General features: G+C 41.0%; 1 protein-coding gene across 1 annotated transcript in view; it reads left to right on the top strand.

Moving 5' to 3' along the window:
- LOC138723105 (neuronal growth regulator 1-like) overlaps nt 1–21,128 on the top strand; it is a 290,616-nt gene that overhangs the window by 189,490 nt on the left and 79,998 nt on the right. Inside the window, exon 4 of the mRNA XM_069861992.1 lies at nt 10,204–10,335. Coding sequence (XP_069718093.1) covers nt 10,204–10,335 — 132 coding nt within the window. The remainder of the gene's footprint in view (nt 1–10,203; nt 10,336–21,128) is intronic.

Here is a 21,128-nt window from a genome sequence, read left to right as displayed (position 1 = left end):
TATCTTCAGAGCACTCAAATGATGGCGCTGTCTGGGAAGGATGAGTCTAAGAGCCAATTCAATTCAATTATAGGACAAAAGGCAATACTGGTCCCTGAAGAGACACAACATGATTCCCACAAGACCCTTCCAGATGCAGATTGCTACAGAAAGCTGATACTGGGAGTGGGGGGAGAAGCAAAGAGAGATTTTTTAAAACTTCTAGCTAAATCCTAATACTTAACTGACAAATTATTACCAGATTTCCAGGGTTTTTAAAATGCTGACTCTTGCTCCAAAATAGTTTTAAAACTAGAGGGTTTAGAAACAAAAGTTTCCAACTTGTATCTTTTTGAACTAAGTTCTAACACATTTTTTGCTGTTATTTCATAGAATCATGGAATCATAGAATAACCAGGTTGGAAGAGACCCACCAGATCATCGAGTCCAACCATTCCTTTCACACCAGTTTCTGTCTAAAATATTTGCAATTATGCATGACATAATTTTTGATGCATGAGAAGTTACTCTCATCCATCCTCTGCCTAGCTATTGTCTTTGCATAGTGAAGCTGCACTCAGCACTAACCAAGTTGCGTGAAGGATCTTGCCATAAAGTATGTGTTCCCAACTTTGTTAATTCAAAGTCCAGTTAGCAGATGCTTCAAACAGCCTGGCAATACTGCCATCCAAAAAGTCCTCTTTCTCTCAAACTGCTTTGTCCTGAATAGCTTAAAACTGATGATTGTTTCCTGGTTCATAGGTTTGCAAAGCCTGGAGTCTCTGTTCTCTTGTCTCCCTCTCTAAATGATACTATCCCACTTCCACAGCAGCTTGGCAAGAGCCCTACAAGAAATGAACCATTTTCTGACAGCGTAGCCATCATTTCATCAAGCTGATGTGTTTCCAGGCTGCAGGGTGCCCTACTCAAGACCTGGCATTCCAGTGGCAATGACACATAGTCACCTTTCCTAAATGGAGGTAGATTTATTGCCACATTATACCAAAAGCGAAGCTAGTTCCCTTTAGGTGTCTAAGAAGCAGAATGTAAAATAATTCAGTGATTTAACCTGATCAGCAACGACAGTGATATGCCTCCTTTATACCATCATTATTCATCTTGCAGGCAACAGCTTCATTACGGGGCTAGCACTGTGCTCCTCATTCAGGTAAAGCATTATGAGACTGAGCTGAAACATCTGTTCCTTGCAACTGAGCTGGAAGTGTTTGGAGACAAGCCAGGAAACCTTCAGAGACAGACTGAGGCAGAGTCAGGCAGCAGTGGCAATCTAAGATTGACCGTGATCAGAAAGGTTTGACTTGTGGGGTGGAGTGAAGGAGATAAGCAGAGAAGTCTTGCACATTGCTGTCAGCTCCTCTTCTACTCCACTTAGCTGCTGGCTTCTGCCACCAATATCTATCCCAGCTTCAGAAGGAGGGAAAGACACAGAAGTGCTCTCAGCTGTCCTGAGCCACCAGAGAAACCTGCAAATTGCCTCTTGGCTGTGCTGTACACATTGGCACCAGTTGGTTTCAGAAGTAATGCGTTCAGTACCAGCATATTACACTGACAAAGCCTTCCTGTCCTGCTCCTAGACGGGATTTTTTTGTATCAGAAATAGTGTGGCCAGCAGCACCAGGGAACAGATCATCCCCTTGAGCTTCTCTCTGGTGAGGCCACACCTCAAATCCTATGTTCAGTTTTGGGCCACTCACTACAAGGAAGACATTGAGGGACTGGGGCGCGTCCAGAGGAGGGCAATGAAGCTGGTATCAGAAACGGCGTGACCAGCAGGTCCAGGGAGGTTATCCTCACTCTGTACTCGGCACTGGTGAGACCGCTTCTCAAATCCTGTGTTCAGTTCTGGGCCCCTCACCACAAGAAGGATGTTGAGGCTCTGGAACGAGTCCAGAGAAGAGCAACAAAGCTGGTGAGGGGGCTGGAGAACAGGCCTTATGAGGAGCGGCTGAGAGAGCTGGGGTTGTTTAGCCTGGAGAAGAGGAGGCTGAGGGGAGACCTCATTGCTCTCTACAACTACCTGAAAGGAGGTTGTAGAGAGGAGGCTGCTGGCCTCTTCTCCCAAGTGACAGGGGACAGGACAAGAGGGAATGGCCTCAAGCTCCGCCAGGGGAGGTTTAGGCTGGACATTAGGAAAAAATTTTTCACAGAAAGGGTCATTGGGCACTGGAGCAGGCTGCCCAGGGAGGTGGTTGAGTCACCTTCCCTGGAGGTGTTAAAGGCACGGGTGGACGAGGTGCTAAGGGGCATGGTTTAGTGTTTGATAGGAATGGTTGGACTCGATGATCCGGTGGGTCTCTTCCAACCTGGTTATTCTGTGATTCTATGGTGAAGGATGTGGAGCACAGGGGTTGCAGGGAGTGGCTGAGAAAGCTGGAGCTGTTCAATCTGGAGAAAAGGAAGCAGAGAGGGGAGACCATATCATTCTCTATGGCTTCCTGAGAGGAGGTTGTAGTGAGGTGAGTGTTGGTCTCTTCTCCAAAGTAACAGGTGATAGGAGGAGATGAAATGGCCTCAAGATGGGCCAGAGGAGGTTTAAACTGGATATCCGGAAAAATTCCTTCATGGAAAGGGTTGTCAAGCTCCGGAAAAGGCTGCCCAGAGAAGTGGCGGAGTTACCATCCCTGGAGGGGTTTAAAAGATGTGTGGATGTGGTACTTAGAGATATAGTTTCCTAGTGGATTTGGCAGTGTTAGGTTAAGGGTTGGACTCAAAGATCTTAACAGTGTTTTCCAACCTAAACAATTCTATCTTTCAACAGCACTTATGCAAGAAAAATAAGGTGCATGGAACAGCTGAATATCCCACTGATGGGCACATGGTATTTGCGTAGATGGATTGGTCTGCTACAGCTTTTTCAGGACTTGAAGCTTTGTAATTAATATTTTATATGAATTTAATGGCCTGGCTCATGATCCTGAAGGGGAGGTTTTTGGTTGGTAAAAGCATTGCATGTCATTAAATCAATGGGTCCCTAGTGTCAAACACACAGCTGACAGCTGCCCAAGAACCCAGGGGGAAATGGTGGTTCTATGCAGAGTAAATGAGGGAATTCGTTAACAGTTTAAAAACAGCAGTGCAAACACTAGTACTCAGTATAAACTGCTCGTTGTGATTCTTTCCTTTGTTTCTAGATAAACAAAAATTAGGAGCTTCCAAAATCACACCTCTCTCATAAAAAAAGATGATTTTTTTTGTTTTCAGATTATGGAGCTTTGGGATTTTTTTTTAATGATAGTTGTAAGCAGCATTGTTGGGAGATGTGCAGAGTGTTAGGATCCAGTTAAGCGACATTCAGTATCATGAACCACTGCTCTGGTGTCAAGTGACATTACGTTGTGGTCAGGGACGGTCTGAGGAAGACTTTTCAGAAAAATGTCATTTTTATCAGGACCATTACAGAAGTTTGAATATCCCTTCAAGAACAATTAAAGGTATTCCTAGAAATCTTCATGTCTTCTTAAAATCTCTAAACAAGCTGAAAAAGATTCTTGTTAAAATACGGTTGTCAGGAAAAGAATATTCAATCTAAGATGGTGAAATAATTGGGGTTTTGTGAAGGAACTGAGAAATGAGAGTAAGATTACAATCAGTGAAATACGGAGGTGCAAACTAAAACCATAAAAAAGCATTGCACAAAAATAAGTATGAATTTTTTGACAATTGTATAAGACTGGTAAGTATTTCTCACTTCTCAATAAAAGTAGATTAAATCATTAATAACTCATAAAATGCTATGAATATTAGAATTTTAATACATGCTTAGTTTATTCCTGCAGATATTAATTCATTTCTACTTGAGAAATACAGCAGTTATGAGTGAGCAATTTCTGAATCGTAGAAGATATTGCAGTGAAACAAAGTCTTTAATGTTCAAAACCAAACCAAGCAACTCTAGGTTTCACCCTTTTCCCCCTTCCTTTAGTATAGAGTTCTTCATGGCTATTTTGCAAGACACTGGTCTTTCGAACAGAGTGTGTCAGCTTTTGGACTTCTGCATTTTTTTTTAGAGAGAGAAGTAACAGATAACCCCTAAAATGCAACAAGATGGTTTTATTTCCTCTTTTTATTCTGGGAACTTCCCCTCCAGGAGGGCTGCAGGCAGGCAAGCAGGCTGAAAAACCAGGCTGGGCATGCTGGTGAAGACAGATGCTCCAGGGAGGTGACAGTAAGCAAGCAGCAAATGCCACATTCATCCCAACCATGCCTGCAGTATCTCCTGTTTTATTTCACAGAAACATTTTTTCTGGGCATTTTTATGAATAAATCATAATCATATTTTAAATATATTAAGAATTCTTTATAAAATGCACATTTTACCAAAAAGGGGAGGGTTATGAAGAAATATTGAAAAAATAGTCATTAATGATTCATTTAACTGTAGTAAGGCCTCCAGTTTTAACAAACTGCAAACGGAAGAGTCATATAGAACGCAAGGGACAAACAAATGTATTCAAGCCAAACAGATAATCGGTAGATAAATAATAGACTATCATTTTCAGTGCATCATTTTGATATAGCAGCAGGAGGCAGGAATGTTATAAAACCATCAGACATTAGAAAAGCTGTGACCACAGTCCTCTTGCCCAGGGTTAACACCTGGGTGGCACTGATCAGGCTCCATCTGCCTCCCATTCCACCTGCTCCCCAGTTCCAGGGTTCCCACACCCTCCGTCTGACTGACAAATAGACCAAGTCTCTTCCGAAAGCCACTTCACTGGTGTGAAGTTTTATTTGGAATAGTTAGCCCCCTCCCCAAAAGCCAAATCTTCACATTAAGAGTTCTGAATGATAAATAAGCTCAAGTAAGATTTCATCATTCATCCTTCTTATTTAAAGATCATTACCCTGTTCTCCCCTATACAGTTTTAATTCTTGGTTCTTTCAGAGAAAGTTTTTTAGTCTGTTTTCAGACTGAAGATGTACATGTTTACCTATTTGCTGCAGAAGTCCTAGAGGCCTCTGTGTAAGAGGATCTCTTGCAAACCCCTCTCCTGCCAAAACATGTTTTGTATGTCACAATGGAGGGACATCACCTCCCTGCTCTGGGTGGTGGTCATGCTCAAGGCAATGATACCACTGAAAAAAATACCATTTTGAGCAGACTGCTTTTATACCTCTGCCTTCAAGAGGCAGAACAGAGTTTTGGCCAGATCCACGAAAATCGAAGTGCGGTCTGATATATATGTAACTAAATATCCAGAAGACATAGCACGCAGACATCTAACAAGCCTACAATCTCAAGTGTTTTTTTTCCTTCCAAAGTAACACCTAGTTTAGTAACTTTAGGGAATGAGGATAACTGTGATTACTTCTTTTGTGGAACCAAGCTCTACCCTCTGCACACAACATCTCTTGATAGCCGGCTAGCATTTAAATTGCCCACGCTATGAGCATGCACACAGCCATCTCTCCAAACATTTCTCTCTGTGCTTATGTATTTCACATATAGATGTAGCTCTATTTGTCTCCACCTCTGAAACTTTCAACTTTGTCAGTCTATCACTTTTCTTTTATCAGCATGCCCTTCTTACAAAATTGCTCTGTTTGCTTTTCTTGCTTTGTATCATCAGCTGGGAGATCTCCTCCAGCCCTCAATTAATCTGTCAGGTTTGATTTTTTTTTTCTTCACATTTTACTTGGTTTTTCTTTTCAAACACGGAGGATAGCTTCTCTCAAGCTAAATGACCTTCAGTGATCAATGTTTAAATCGTCCCTAATGTGATAGGGCCATTCTCCTAATAAACTCTGAGCTGTTCTGATTACCTGCAATGCCTCAGAGGGGGCTATCCAGTTACAGCATTTGTAACTTTAAACTCAGAATCCATAACGAGTGGTAGAAATGGCTTCAGATCATTTTTCTGTTTAGACTTTAGATGGTTCTCATCACTCCATGGCAACTCACCTCCAGGAAGGAAAGGTGCCTCCTTGCACCCATGATTCTGTATCTCCACTCAGCTTTTAAGATCAAGAAAAATCTCATTAACTACTTAAAGCATCTGGTGATAATCAGATGGCACCATGATGACATTGCCATTGGAGACCACCTTTTGTTCTCCCATATTGAGCCTGCTCCTCATTGTGAGGCAGTATGTGTAAGAAAGAGCAGGGATCTCTATGCCTCCTCTCTTTTGGGAGACAGTTCACTTGGTTGTGCACAGTCTGTCATGTGCATCATTGAAATACCCTGAGTCCATGATGAACCAGGACTAGCATCAGCAAGCCTCATGCTCTCCACACTCCCAACCCCACAACAGTCTTCATTCTCTGCTGGAGGATGAGGTGTCTCAATGATTGGGTCATAAAAAACAGTCTCCTGGATATTGAATAGGTTTTACAGTTCATAAACTGAGGCTATATAGTAGTTATTTAATATCTGAGTGAATAAGGAAAAAAAAAATCCCCCTTGGCTCAGATGAAGTCCTCAGAGTTTTTTGGAGCTGTCTGGACTTGCACCAGATTTTTACTTCTTACTGACTTATGTTTAACACCAGGGGAGGAAAATGCTACCCTTGCAAAACTCATCTGTCCAAGCCTTTGAGAACTGGTCCATATGGCAATGTGTACATGTGCTACACCTGATGCCAGATACCATATGCATGGGAAGAAAACACAGTTTTAATTGTGTACTCTCCTGAGGAATAACAAGTGTGATGATTTATCAGGCGTTGTAACACACAGCAGTAGCAGAAAATAGACATTCAAGCTTGGTTTCATAGCTGTTTCCATTCCTGACTAAAGAACTTGGTCTTACAACCCAAAATATCCAGAGGGGATTACTTACATATCATTATGAGTATTGGTAAGCCTAGTTAAGAGATCTTCTGAAAAAAAAGGAATCTGGAATGGCCTTGGACATGAAGCACACTTGTGTTTAAGTTTCTTTTACTTCAATTGACTTTTTTTCCCCATCTTTGATCAAAGAGTTTGACTGATACAATGTTAGACTGATGTACTGGTGCTAAGGAACCTTCCAGATTCCTTTTCCTTAGATACCAAGTCTGACAAGCCTTTTGATTGCACAGCCAGAAACAATAGCCAGACCTGTTCCTGTCATCTTGAAAGGTCCATAAAATGCACAGAGTCTACAGAAGGGCAGAGTAAGTTGTGGCCGTAAAACATCACAGAAAAAAACAATGAGAAAACAGAGTTGCCTCCTGAAAATCTTCTTAATTCACCAATGGCTTCATACAAAATTTATTCTCCCTGCTGCTTATGAATATCCCTTTTTTGAGCTCGATGTGCATGCAATGTAACATAAATCCGCTTACATATACTTATGCATACATCTTTCACATAACACGATTTAAGTTCTCCCACGCAGCCATGGGAAATCTCTAGAACTAAAAACAAGCTGAAGAAGGTGAAATACTGAGCAGATGAATATGAAAGGAGAAATGTGGTATCTATGAATTCCCTAAGAAAAATATTTATCTCTAATATTTACAAAAGCTTTCTTATGTGAGCTGGATGCAAAATTTCTGGGGACATAAGTGTTTAAAAATGACTTAATACAAATATTTTTAAATGTGTATGTGAATTGCTTAAAGCACATTTGGTTTATAGCACTGTATAAATGTGTGTATACTTTGCAGCATAAATTAAGTTCATAGCTCAGCATAAGGACCTTGTAAGCACAAGGGCTATGAAAAGTTCTGATGGGCATTTTTTCAAATCATGCTAACAGGAATTACTGTGGGAACTCCCACAGCAGCTCCCCAAAGCTGGCCGGTGTCAGCACCTGAGTATGTGTTTGCTTTCCCTGCAGGTATTGTTCCTGTTGATACTTTTCAGCTGGACAGATGATTGCTTGCCAGGCTTGAGAAGTGATGTTCCTTATGCCATAGCAGAACTGTGCCGAATACACAAACCTGTCACTTCTGTCAGTACGGAGTGGCAGCTGCATTGTCCCCAGCTGAGGCTGAACATTATCCCATAAGTGGCAAAGCGAGTGCCAGAAGCACAGCTACAATGGAGTAATCATTAAGAAAGTAAAAGCTGGGAGGCAAAAACCTAGGTTATCACATAACATGTTGTGTTTACATTAAAACAAAAGTATGAAGCAGAGAATGTTTGTGTTTACCTTAACTCCAAAGTACAAATAATTATTTTTATGAAACTCCAGGTACTTGGAGATTGTTTTCCTTTTGTCCAAATTGTTGTTGAGAATTGGGATAGGATACACTATAAATTATTCCCAGGGTTCAATGTACAATATTTTGGTGCATACCATATATCCAGGGAAGTACTCAAACTGGAAAGTATTACAGTCTCAGAATTCATCCTGATGCACAGGTGAATTTTGCACTTTATATAATTTCCTTGGTATTGGAAACAAAGTGGAGGTCTTGTTGGAAGGTCTTTCTTCCACCTGGGCACACAATCCTCTACCAGCAGGGGCTTTGTAGCCTTCACCACTGTTCAAAGAAATAGTAAATAAAATTTCCCAGATGTTGATTCAATTTGGCCAGAGTGGAGCAGGACAGCAGCCACAATGTGAATGCTTACAGGTGATTTTTTGTGGAATTTTTTTTTAATTTATTCCTACAACAACATGGAAGAGAAAAAAAATCATTCTCATGCAATTTCTCATATCCAGTAAATTATTTCATTGTATTTTATGAATGTTCACTTCAATCCACAATATTTTTCCAATTTCAGTCTTATCTTTCTACTTGACATAACCAATGCTTACTTGGGCTCTTTAAGTGGAAGGCACAGTACATTGTGCTTATTAATGACTGCTATCGTGCTAACCAATGCACTGTTATAATTGATGTTTTGAACCTTGTTCACCTTAAAACATTAATCTGTGAGCAGATAAGCAAATGGAATTCACTGCTGTGATGGACATGAACATAATACTTGTACTCCATTCTCACTACCAAGTTCAGATTTCTGCCGTTGCTCCATAAGCTGCAATGTTATTAACCATCAATTAAAAGCTTGTCTGTCTGGGAAAACAGTTTTTAACCTTTAAGCTGATAATTTCCAGAGTCCATAGTCATAACTGCTATGATATATCGTTTTAAGATTAAAATTATGCTTTATTGTTTTTTTGTTTTCTTATGTGGTGAACGTATTGTGAGGTATGTAAACCAATTAATTTGCTCCCCTGCTTCCCAAAAGACACAGAAAGATGAACTTTGAAAAAGTAGCGGGTTTCATCTGATATCAGAGTGCTCACCACAAGGCAGGAACCACAGTAGGGAAAAGTCAGGAAGTGCTGGGCTGTAGAAAAACAGCAACATCTGTGTACGCTATGACTCTATGTCAAGTGGACATACATTAGATTTTTTTATTATATAACTGTTCTTGCTCTCTAAAATAATTAGTTGTTTCAAATATATCATACCAAGGAGTTACATATTTCAGTTTAATCTCCATGTTGTTTTATACCAGAGAGACCTCTATGTATTTTCAGTAGTGCTCATACTGACTATCCTTATTTCTGTGTATCGAGGGTTTGAGTCCCTTGGAAGAGAAGAGCTATTATTTAATTTTTAATTAATATGATAAAGTTTATTAGGTCACACTGTGTAAGCACCGAGTGGTAAGATGAACAAGCCTGAAAGGGCTTTTTCCCTGGAAGTAGGACATGGGATGACTGACCCATTTTACACCCACGGCCACCCATTAGTGGTGATTGGTTGTGGATTGCCTCCAGGACACATCTGGCTTTGGCAGCCCTCCAGGTTTATCATCCTTATATTCAGCTAATACTATAAGGTCAAATGGTCAGGGATGCATCAGCTGCTCCAGGCCTGGGCTGTTTGTCCCGTTAGCTTGCTCTCATCACTAGCTTTCCTTCTCACTACTGGGGAGATGAGGGGCAGGTCTCTGCCCAGGTGCAAACCATAAGCCCTAGTGGCTGCTGAAACTCTCAAGAAAATGTGTTGACTAAGGACCTGCCTTATGTTCTGTAAAGACCATCAGCTGTAGAGCTCCATTAGCAAATTCCTCTCAAGGATCAGAAGGCTGTTGGGCTCAACTATAGGCAGGGGAGAGCTCTTGGATAACCCCAGGAGCTTTGAGGAGGTTTGTAGCCCTGCATGGGGGCATTCTGAGCTGCAGCAGCTGCCCAGCTTGGATGTATGTTATCTGCAACACCCAGCCAGTATATGGCTGCTGTTCAGATATTTCTGAAGTTTCAAGCGTTTTGTGCTCAGCATCCAGTAATTTCTTTCATTGATTATTTCATTTCAGCAAAACCCTTTGAGAGTGGACAGTACCTGGACATCTATGGAATTACAAGAGACCAGGCTGGGGAATATGAATGCAGTGCAGAAAATGACGTCTCAGTCCCAGATGTGAAAAAAGTAAAAGTCACAGTAAACTGTAAGTTGTGCTGTTTTTTAATCACTAAATCCAATGGAGAAGAGGGACACGGCTGAGAAGAAAAGTCTAATGCAGAGAACTGCTGCTTGTGGTGAAATTGTAGTGTGTTTGAACTTTGTATTACAGTAGCAAAGTGACCTGTACTATTTGATGTATGAGTTAGCCTCACCAGAAGAATGGAAAATGAGATTAAGGTTCAAATCCTCCTTTTGTCTGCCAGAGGACAGCAGTGCTGGCATGCTGTCGCAAGCTTTATAGCCGGTGCTGTCACTGGGCTGTGGTGCCGAGACAGGTTTTGGAGTAATTTTTTGAGTAATTATTTGAGCAACTTCTGAGGACTGCTGTGGTGTTTGGACTGAAGTGTTTCTGATTTAATTTGCCAGAGTTGTGCAATAATATAAGAAGATGAGAAACTTTTTGAAATTCTGTTTGGGTAGTTAAATGGAGATGGAAACTAAAGGTACTCCAGTGGAGGCAGCAAGTTGTTCTGTGTGTTTGCCTTAGCGTGAAGGCAAGAAGGACTTCGCTGCTGCACAGTTCTGACATAGAGATCTCTGTGGATGGTGGGTAATACCAGGAACAGCAAGGTCACCTGTTACCTGCTCCTGAGACCTGTCAGGTCTGACCTCCCGGGACTTTCACACTGAGGAAGTGTTTGCAGAGTGGCACTAAATTTGACCTAAAAAAAAAATTTTATCTAAAAACCAAAAAGTAATAAAATAGGAATAATTTCTTTCATTCAATCTAACAATGAATTCTTTTAGGTTAGAAGCAATTACCCAGTTTGTAATCTGAACAGTTTGAATATTTGTAAGTTTGGATATTGCTATGGTATCTTTATAAGTCACAAATTTTTGAGACGTCAGCTTTGTGTCTCCCTCCACAGACATTGTCTCTATTGACACACTGTCAGTAGCAAAGCCCCTTGTTGCCAGATTACAGCAGAGCTGGAGGCTGGAGTGAGGGAGGTGGGTTGCAGGTTGATCACTGATAGGGCGAGCCTTGCTTCCCAGGTGTTTGTGGGATGTTCACATTTTTAAAGGCTGACAAGACTCTCCTTTCAGTACCCTGGTATGTGATAACAGGTTACTTATAGTTCATGGTGTCCTAGACCATGGTGAATTAATGCACTAATGCTTATAGAATGGTTTGATCATATACTGGGTCTCACAGGCAGCTTTCTGTACTGCTTAGCTATGTAGGGTAGCGACACTAGCTGCAGGTCCTGTTTTCCTGTGGCACTAAGGCTCTGGTCTAACATGCTGTGAAAATCAGTCCTTACTTTAGAAGTCATGAGGGCAAGGTGTCAGCAGCAGAGAAGCTCGAGGAGGCTCATGCAGAGTCCATCAACATTCTCACTATTTCTTTGCCTTCATTAATGTGTTTCCACCAACATCAGTGCTGCTGAATTCCTGAAAGCACACGGCTCTAAAAACCTATGGACTACGTGGGAGGAAAAAAATCACAGTGGACGGTGTCCTGTTGAAAAATTGATTGTTGTTTTTTGTGCAGTATGTTGTTACTGGAGGATTGTTGGTAAGAGAAGTTGTGCAGATACTTGCCTAGGTGTGCCCTGCGTGTTATGGGGTGGCACTTCTCATGCAAACTGTACTCCAACATGTTTTATATTGTTAAAATACGTAACTTGCAATAGGGACCAGAAGGAATGGTGAGTTGAGTCTACTTCTAAATTTGCATGAGTTCATATCATGGGGATGATGAAATTATCTGTCTCTGAAGAAAGAGACATAAACTCATACTTGTAGGAAGGGAAAAGCTGGTAGGTATACTTAGTGCTTTGTTGGGTTTTTTTTTTATTTATTCGTTTTTAAAGCAGAGCACAGAGGAGTTGGTAAGCTCATGGAATTTCCCTAGCGTTCTGAGCTAGGATCTAGAGTTGCACAAGTCCTAATTAAGATAAGAACATCAATTTAGTTGGTCAAAGACAAAATGCAAGCCTAAAAGCAATGCATAGCTCATGTGCTAGTTGGCACATGCTCTGCACCCCGAGTCATGTCAAAGCTGGGACTATTTCTGACCTAAGTTCACCACTTTCTTAACGTGAGTTTTGGGTCTGTCAGATATCTTTGCAGGCAGGGAAGATCATTTCAGTGTTATGAAGGCAAAGCTGAGCAGTGATGGTTTGTTTCTGTACCAGCCCTTCGCTCTTCCACTAGCCACTGCTGTGGGTATGTGGGGTGAGCAAGAGCCTTGCTGTAGCAGCTGGGAAGCTGGGAGAGGGGCCAGTGATTCTCGTATGGACAGCAGCAGATGCTGGGTTGCAGGTGAGATGAAGTTTGATTTCCCTTAAGGAAGCCAAGGGAGTAATGGGGGAAAGAGTGTGTCTGTGTTGAAAGTTGGCCAGGTTCAGGATATCATACTCCTCTTTGTATACAACAAACAAGCGGTGCTCGGGTTTGACTGCGGCATGCGGTGCAAAGGTGCCTCTGTCTGCAGTGAGGAACGTTACAGGCTGCTAAGTCAATCAACAAGCTCAGTAAATACTTGAATAATATGTTCAAGCTAGGGTTTGTCCTGAATCACCTACCTGGGCTAAGCTGGAAACATCTGTGGCCATAGTGTGGATGCACATGGTATTGCATAAGATTCGGACACGCCTCTCAGTCTGCTCTGGAGACGTACAGAGTGTGGGGGTTTATTTCATATTTCTTACAAGTAAAGGAGAAAATGGACTGGAGAAGGGAATAAAATTGAAGGCATGTAAAAGCAGGATCTGGCTACAGCATCAAACTGTATACGTGAACAATTTGTCATAGTCAGCGAATGGCTAATGCACTTCTGTTGGTTTTTATGTTGTCCCCTAGCCAGTTAAGCGCAATGCAAAAGCGCTCCAAACATCTGCTCCCAGCTGATGATGCACATCAGTTCTGGCCACGCAGAAAAATGGCTTGCTATGTTCAGAAGAGGGTCATGATGGAGCTAGGTGATGCTGAGAGAGTTCAATGTGCTTCTTGTTCACAAGTCTGATGTACCACAATGCTGCGGTGACCAATGCCTCTCTTCCCAGCACCTCAGCATGGGCAGCCCTGTTCAAAAACAGATGTTGTTTCATTCAGGAGATTTGTGTGTTCTCTACGAGTCACTACATACAAGAAGTGTGTATCAAATTTATTTTCACATTTAAGTCTGGAAAGATCTTAATGAAAAAAATACAGAAGGAGATAGGAAGCATTCAGGTCATTTTGTTACCCTGGGTTGAGGACAGTTTCCTTAGACAAATGAATAGACATCTTAGAAGAAAAAACAGGACTGAAGAACATCTGACTAACAAATTAATAAAGAGCAAGATTTTGTCTCCCCATCCCACCCCTGAAAAAGTCTCATTCGTTTATTTCCTTTGGTTTTGCAAGTTTATTCCATTCTCCTGCTAATGCCCTGCTATGCCAGCTCAGCTCTATCTCTGCAGCCTCTACAGCTCCTCCCCCACCCTGTTGCTGTTCAGTGATCGTACTTGTGGTGCAGCAATGTTGTGCCAATATGCCAGGTACCTCATCCATATGTTGAATTCCACTTACCTGCAACTTGGTCCTTCAGCAAATGTCACTAAAGCCAAGACCAGCACACCAAACTCCCCACCTCTAGTCTTACAGGGATCCTGCAATTTTACGAAATGTCTATCTCTTTTCCCACCTGTAGTGCTTACAATAGCATATGCTCTTGGAAGTAATGTGTGTGGCTTATGCTTCAACTTCTGCTCTTGTACCTTTATCATCTGATGGGCTACAGATGGCCACTTGCTGCGGAAGCGTCACTTTATCTCAGAGTCTGAGTAATCCTTGTTTCATCCGTGTCCCTCCACCAAGTCCAGTACAGTGATATCGTGATGTGTGATCTCCTGCACACACAACAATTATGGTACAGCACTGCATTTACATTAATATGATTGCTTAACCGCTGCTTCTGACAATTTTTAATACTTTTTCCCAGTTATTAAAAGGAATGGTCTTTACTGCAGACCTGATAACTGTATAAATCAAGGTTTTATTGTGCCCAGTTAATAGAATGTATCAATGAGCCCTGAGCCATGAGGGTGGATATAAGCATAATTTTGAATGTGGATATTCATCGCATAGAGCAGTTGTTCAGTCATCCAAGCATGTATGAGAAAATTACCAGGGTTAAATTGCTTTGAGTTTCAAGTTTCTTGGCTGGGCAACTTCCAACCTACATAAACAATCAGCTTGCTATCTGCCTTACAACACATATGTCATAACTCTAATGGCTTTACAACGAGGTTGGGGTTTTTTCCTTTATATGGTTTCATATTGCATAGTCTACATTTCCTACTTAATTTATGTCTATTCCTCATAATTTCCCTTTTAAAAATAGTGGCCAGGGACTCTGTGGTGCATTGTCTGTCTGAATTCAGAGAGAAGGGGAGGGTGGGAAAGAAAAAAATTGAGGCTGCTGATTAATGAAGATGGAATACTATAACAAATCAAGTTCAAATAGATAAGATATAATCCAATTTCATTTCACAAGTAAATCTTATTAGGATTTTCCATTATATTTTATAAAGCAAATACTGATCTATAGATAATAATATTGAACCACACTTTGACAGAAACACTGTTTGGATTAGCAAGGCTTTAATACATCAGCTGAAAGCTGGTCTGAAACTATACATGTAGTACTATACCTGTGCTAACTCTTCTAGTTCATTAGAAGCATACTTAGCAATATAAAAAACAGTTGCTAAATGTGAGACTTTCCAGAACTGCTGAAGCCATGCTGAGATGACTAAGTGTGAGAGGTGTGCATCATGAAACTGGCATTTATTTTAATTTATGTAAAATTTTCAGCTACCTAAATAAATAGCAGATGCAGACTTAAAAAGTGGAGTTGTATTGCAGTATTCCTTTTTCTAGACAATATACACTAAGGCTCTGGTTTTCTGTTATTGTATCTCAAAGAGTTTTATTAAAGCTGGATCTTGCAGACTTTACTGAATTAAGATCCAGTGGCTTTGGAGAGGAAAAAAACACTGAGTTGAAATTAAAAGACAATAATTTAATTTCAGCCTTTTTGAGCCCCATCACATTGCAAATTGAAGGCCAGATTCATCAGTGCTTACTGGGGAGGTGAAAATTACTGTTCCTGTGCTGAGGTAGCCCAGCTGGAGCCAGGAAGCACTGGTGTGTTCTTGTCCTGCAAGGTCTGTTGGTTTGACTGTCTTGGGGTCTTCCTGGCAGCACAGGAGGGAGGACAGGTCTTCATTTCTGAGCCAGGACTCCCAAGTAGTTTTTCTGGCATGAGTTGCTTCCAAGGAAATGATGCCTGGTGCAGCCTGGGCTCAACCTGCAACAGTTCTCCTGCCTCAAATGTGCTGCAGTCAGTGGAAGAGAAAGTGTGTCTGCCAAATTTTGTAGGCCACAAATATAAACAGTACAAAGATGACTCAAAATATTCTAAATATTGAGCCATATCTGCTTGCTACAGCATGTCTTTCTACAGATGTTTTTCCACAGGATCTTTAAAACATTAAAAGAAGGAAAATAGATGGAAATAGACTATGTGATACCCATAAAAATTCTATTAACCTTGCAAGTTGTGTCTCCGAATCAGTGCTGTCAATAGATGTTTGCCCAGTCCCTCCATAAGGCATCTCCAACGATGGCAGCTCGATGAGCTACATACTCCACTCAATCACAGTCCTTAACTGAACATTTTTTACAGTGTCTAATGTGAACCTTCCTTGCTGGGTTACAACCCCATTCCTCACCTGTCCTCTGAGGAATGGAGAACAGATAAGTTTTGCTTTTCAGTCTCTTTGGAGACAGGGATTTGTTCTCCCCATGCTTACCTCCTATGTTCACCAGGTCTGATTCATTTCATCTTGATTCTTGGGTTATGTTTGCTGAAGGATTGACTAAATGTTTCTTCTCTATATACTGGTTGGTGCTAGGGAAGGGCTTTCTTGAATAAGGCATTTAAAACTTGAGCTAGCATGCCAGGAAGGGAGGTGTTGGACTGCCAAGGATGTGGAAGGATTATCTTTGACCAGTCATGTACCTGGCTAGGGCATGTGCCTTCCCTCTGACAGCAGGACACTTTAGGGAGGTCTGTCTCTGGCAGCCCCAGTCACTCTCTGCAGAACATCTGTCTGGCCTCTTCACTGTATTCATCCAACTGATGAATCCTAAGCATTGAACTTATTCCTGTTTGGTTTTGTCCAGTTTTCAGGCAACTTCTTCAATTTTTCAAGGTTGTTTCAGGGTTCTTATCTCTGACAATGGTATTAATGAAAACCCCCGCTAGCAGAAGGCCCAGAACTGTTGTCCGGCTGAGCAGGCAGGGCAGCAGGCCCAAGAGCACAGCCTTGTAGACAACGTGCTCATGTGAAGGAAGCTTTTAGCCAAGCCAAGCTAGCTTGTGCGTGGGAGACACAGTCAAATGCTTGCTGCAATTAAGTTGAGGCATCCGCTGCTGTTCTATGCTACGGGCAGGAATCAATGACTGGACATAATCTATTCTTCACAGACCTATTGGTGCTTGCTCACCGTCTTGCTATCTTCCCGGTGCTTTTGCATCTTTGATTGCTTGAACAGCATTTTATGGGGATTAGAGAGTAAATAGACTGGCTTATAATTCCCTAGCTCCTGTTGCTTTCTCCTTTTCTGAAAAAGATTCATGACTGCTGTGTCAGGCAGTTGCCCTGCACCTCGGAAGTAATATTGTAGCTCTGCGTCTGCTTAATCCAGTTCTTGACTATATTCTTCAAAATTATTAGCCCAATTGGTTTTCTGTCAGTTTGGTTTATTCAAGTACTTACTGCGTTATTCTTTTCTTGTCTGAACGAGAAATATAAGAAAATTGTGGTCATTGAATTTGTCAAATTCTTTGGAATGATTCTGTCTCTCTTACCCTTTCTTTTTTGTGTACGTGTTTCATGTTATTCAGTAAATCATATAAGCTTGTGGGGGGATTACCTCCTTTCATCAAGTTTTCCTCTGCCTCTGGACCACAGGTCTGCATGCTCAGACGAGGCACTGCATCGCCAATGTTGTGGTGTTCTCACTTGCATCTAGAGCAGAGAGACCCTGGGCTGCTGCCTGCCTTACCAGGCTCTGGCATGTGAGTTATGCTGCTGATTTTCAGCTGGAGAAGTATCAGTCCTGTGGGACTGGACTTTCAGGGAGCAGTGAGCCGGTTACAAAAGGTGTCTACTGTACAGACCTTGTGCCCCATTCCTGTTTGTGCCTTTCCTGCTGTGAAGGTTTGATAAGATATATTATGCTGTGGTTTTTTTATAGAAGGAATGTGTGAGTTTCTTGTATGAATTTTAATTAATGTGTTTGTTTTTTGCTTGGACAGGTTAGGGTTTTTGCAGAACAGCTTATCTCATTAGCATTTCTTAGAAGTCTGCCTTACTGTTGCTATGGTGCTTTGCATAATGTTATGCATAATACTCTGATTTTACTTTGAAATCAGACATACTGTACAAGCCACTCTAACCTAATTATATCTGTAACCTTAAACCTCCTGGGGAAAAACATTATAGGACTTCAGTGTTTGTTGGGCTCCTAATACCTGGACACATTGCTGTGACTTTATTTTCCCAGAAAGTGTCTTGCTGTGGCCTGTTTCTGACCTATGAGAACCATTTACTTGGTAAGGTTTTTTCCTTTGGATTCAACAAAGACAATTTCTGTCAATCAAGATCAGTACATTATTAAATAAAAGGCAAGGCCCAAATATTTTGTGATGGTCTTAGTCCTCTTTTTCTTTGGCACCAAGTATAAAACTGCTCAAAGGCAATCTGCAGTTTTGATTTCCACTTTCTTCTAAAATAGGAGAGGGGAGGAAGGGAGCTTCTGTTTAAGCATAAATAAATAATTCTCATTCTTTCAATTTTTAATAGCTACAGATGTGATTTTTTTCATATTTATATCTCTGATTAAATTTTGGACTTTGGAGTTATGGTCTACATTGCACACCAGGAGTCATTTTGTTGGAGAATCAGCGAGTCTACGTAAATGTGGTTTGATCCGTGAGGGCACCTTCATTTTTTTTTGTCGTTTTATTTTAAAATAACATGGACAATGTATTGAACTGTTGTATGCATTTGTGTCAGTCTTAGGTTTTGCAGTATTGTTTGTTTTTCAGCCAGCCTGAGAAGGCACAGCCACCATGTCTGTGTATCAGAAGGTTACAATAGCAACTGTAGTCAAAGGTGTTGCATCCCACAGCCTTAGAAGACCTAATCACAAGTATCTCTTCTTGATAAGGACACTTCTATCCAGTTACTAAGTTTTTTGTTTTAAATCAGCTAAAACCAGTTCTCTGAGAGAACAAAACTGTGGAGGAGAAGTTACTGCTTTTCTTTACAGTGTCATTTATATCAAGTAAATTCACTTATGTCAACCCTTCAAACAGAATTGCACCCACATGAGATTAAGTCATATGTTCATATTTGACCATGGAACAGAAAGACCTTATTTTGGTGCTGCAGTGGTTGGTGTTATCCATCTGGGTGAAATTCACACATTTAAAACTGCATCATGTAGGTCAGGCATTCTTTAATCGTGAAGTATTTCCTGGTATTGTAATGACAGAGCAATTTGCTGGTACTGAGCAGCCACAATTCCCACTGATGGTTTTGAGAGGTATGTGTGCATAGAGCCTCGAAAGACTGAACTTTGCAATGTCTTTTTGAAGTGTCAAAATTACACCCTGAAAAATCTACAGATGCTTCAGTGTGAGGTTTCACTGGGTTCTATGAAACATGTTTTCCTCTGTTCTCAGGTTACCATTCAAAAATGGGTTTTGGCTTTTAAGTCACACAGGGGAGTCCTGGAAATCTGGCTGCTGATTCATATGTTATGCTGTTAATGAATTAGTGGGGCTTTTTTTCATGCGAGCTTTCCAGAATGTGATTTTGTTTTGTTCAAAACTTCTAGGTCTTGGATATGTGGGTGAAGATAATGCTGGTGCACACCACAGACTTATGTGGTGGGTCAGAGTCTGCAAATGTAAGAGGTGACCCTGGCTAAGCAAAATCTATATACCAAGCATGACTTCATGCTGCCTCATTTTCCACAAATATTTTGATTTCTTTAGGAAGAAGAGTGGTCCCCTTTTATTTTGTCCTACCTGCTGCAGACCTGGAAAATGGATGGGCTTCTCACTTTTTTCATCTGAAAACTGGTACAAAAGATCAAAGTTAGAGTTATGCTAAAATTTTGAATGGTGAGACTGGTGCTTCTCTGCAATGCACTGTTGGGGGACTGTTGACTGACTTCTTGAAAGATGTGTTGGCAGGCTGCAATGCAGACAGGTCAGGAGTGATGCAGGTGTGGAGTTTTGTGTATTAGTCCATCAAGACTGTCTCTTGACTTGTTTTTCCTGTTACTGTTAAATATTAACCAAATTCTAAATAACGAACTCTGCGTTCAGTACATAGAACATTTACATCTGAGCTTCTGTTTCAATTAAAAAGATGTAGGAAGGCCTTCAGAAGAGCAGTGGAGTGAATGCCTTGCCTGCAGCACATAATACACAGCCGCAAGTGGAGAAATAACAGGATAATTAGTTTCTATATTGGTAGGTAAAATGTATGAGTATACAAAGCCACCCGCTCTAGCCAAAGGAGATTAGGTGCTAGCACAGCTGAGATGAAAACACTGGTCATAGTTTGGGTCAGTAGTAGTAAAGCTTGCCTTTGGGTCCAGCCATCCAGATGAGGAGCTACTAGCAAAATATTTCAAGTGGAACTGATGCAAATAAGAAGAGGTTTGGGGTTTTTTTTTATGACATAAGATAAAGAGCTTTGAAGAATTTTCTACTGTCCTATAAAATGGAGGTTTTGTTCATGCACAGTGGGTTGGCATTTTCATACTTTTTTGGGGTTTTGTTATTTATGGTCAACTTTAGGACTAAATTCTTACTTAATTGGCAAGTTATTCTCATCACTGAGATCATAATATGAATTATATTGTGTCCTATCTCATAGTAACACTTAACGAGAAATAGCTTTACCTATTCAATAAAAACTTGTCATGTATTAAAAACTAACTCAATTGGTGAGGTGGGGAAAGGATGTAGTTGATTTGAAGATAATATCTTTCCCATCATTGGGAAAGGAAGCCTCATATGAAAGTAATGTTTCCTACTTTGTTCTTCAGGTATTTTTATTAACATTTCAGAAGCCAATATAGTTTGAGTTTCTAACTCGAGTGCAATTTGGCTCCTAAATTAACATTGATTTCTTTCTGTGGTGTAATAGTTTACTAGCAGGTTCTGCAAACTGCTATGCAGTTACTGCATGTTTCTGGAAAACGTTGCTTATATTGAAGCATGACAAAATTAATTATGATGTTCCTTCATGTAGATGGCATTCTGCTGCCACAGCACATAATCAAGGGCTTTGGCAACATGAGGTCTCATATTTGAAGAAGTTGGAGCATTAGCACTCAAGATATCCAGATGACAAGGAATATATTTTTCATCTTCCTAAAGAAAATATCAGCTTAAATCTGCCAAATGTAGCTTGGTGGGAGTGTTTTGGCTGTCTGGGGGCAGTGGGGAGCTGCACCCTGTGTTTATGGTGCAGATGTGTAAGGACAGCAGCCTGCTGAATGCGCTGTCTCACCTCTCCATAAATGTCACATGTTGACCAGCAGCATACAAGGTGCAGGATGAGAATGCAGCTTGGTTATTTCAGGGGAAGGAGGAGACAATGCTGTATTGTAACACCGGTGTTGCTGCTACAATAGCCTAGCTTTTGGCTGCCAAGGCAAATAAAGAGTTTTAAACACAAAAAAACAACTCAG

The sequence above is a fragment of the Phaenicophaeus curvirostris genome, chromosome 8 (assembly GCF_032191515.1).
Source record: "Phaenicophaeus curvirostris isolate KB17595 chromosome 8, BPBGC_Pcur_1.0, whole genome shotgun sequence".
NCBI lineage: Eukaryota > Metazoa > Chordata > Aves > Cuculiformes > Cuculidae > Phaenicophaeus > Phaenicophaeus curvirostris.
Note: the sequence above shows the minus strand (reverse complement) of the source record. Positions and strands in the feature narration are given on the sequence as shown.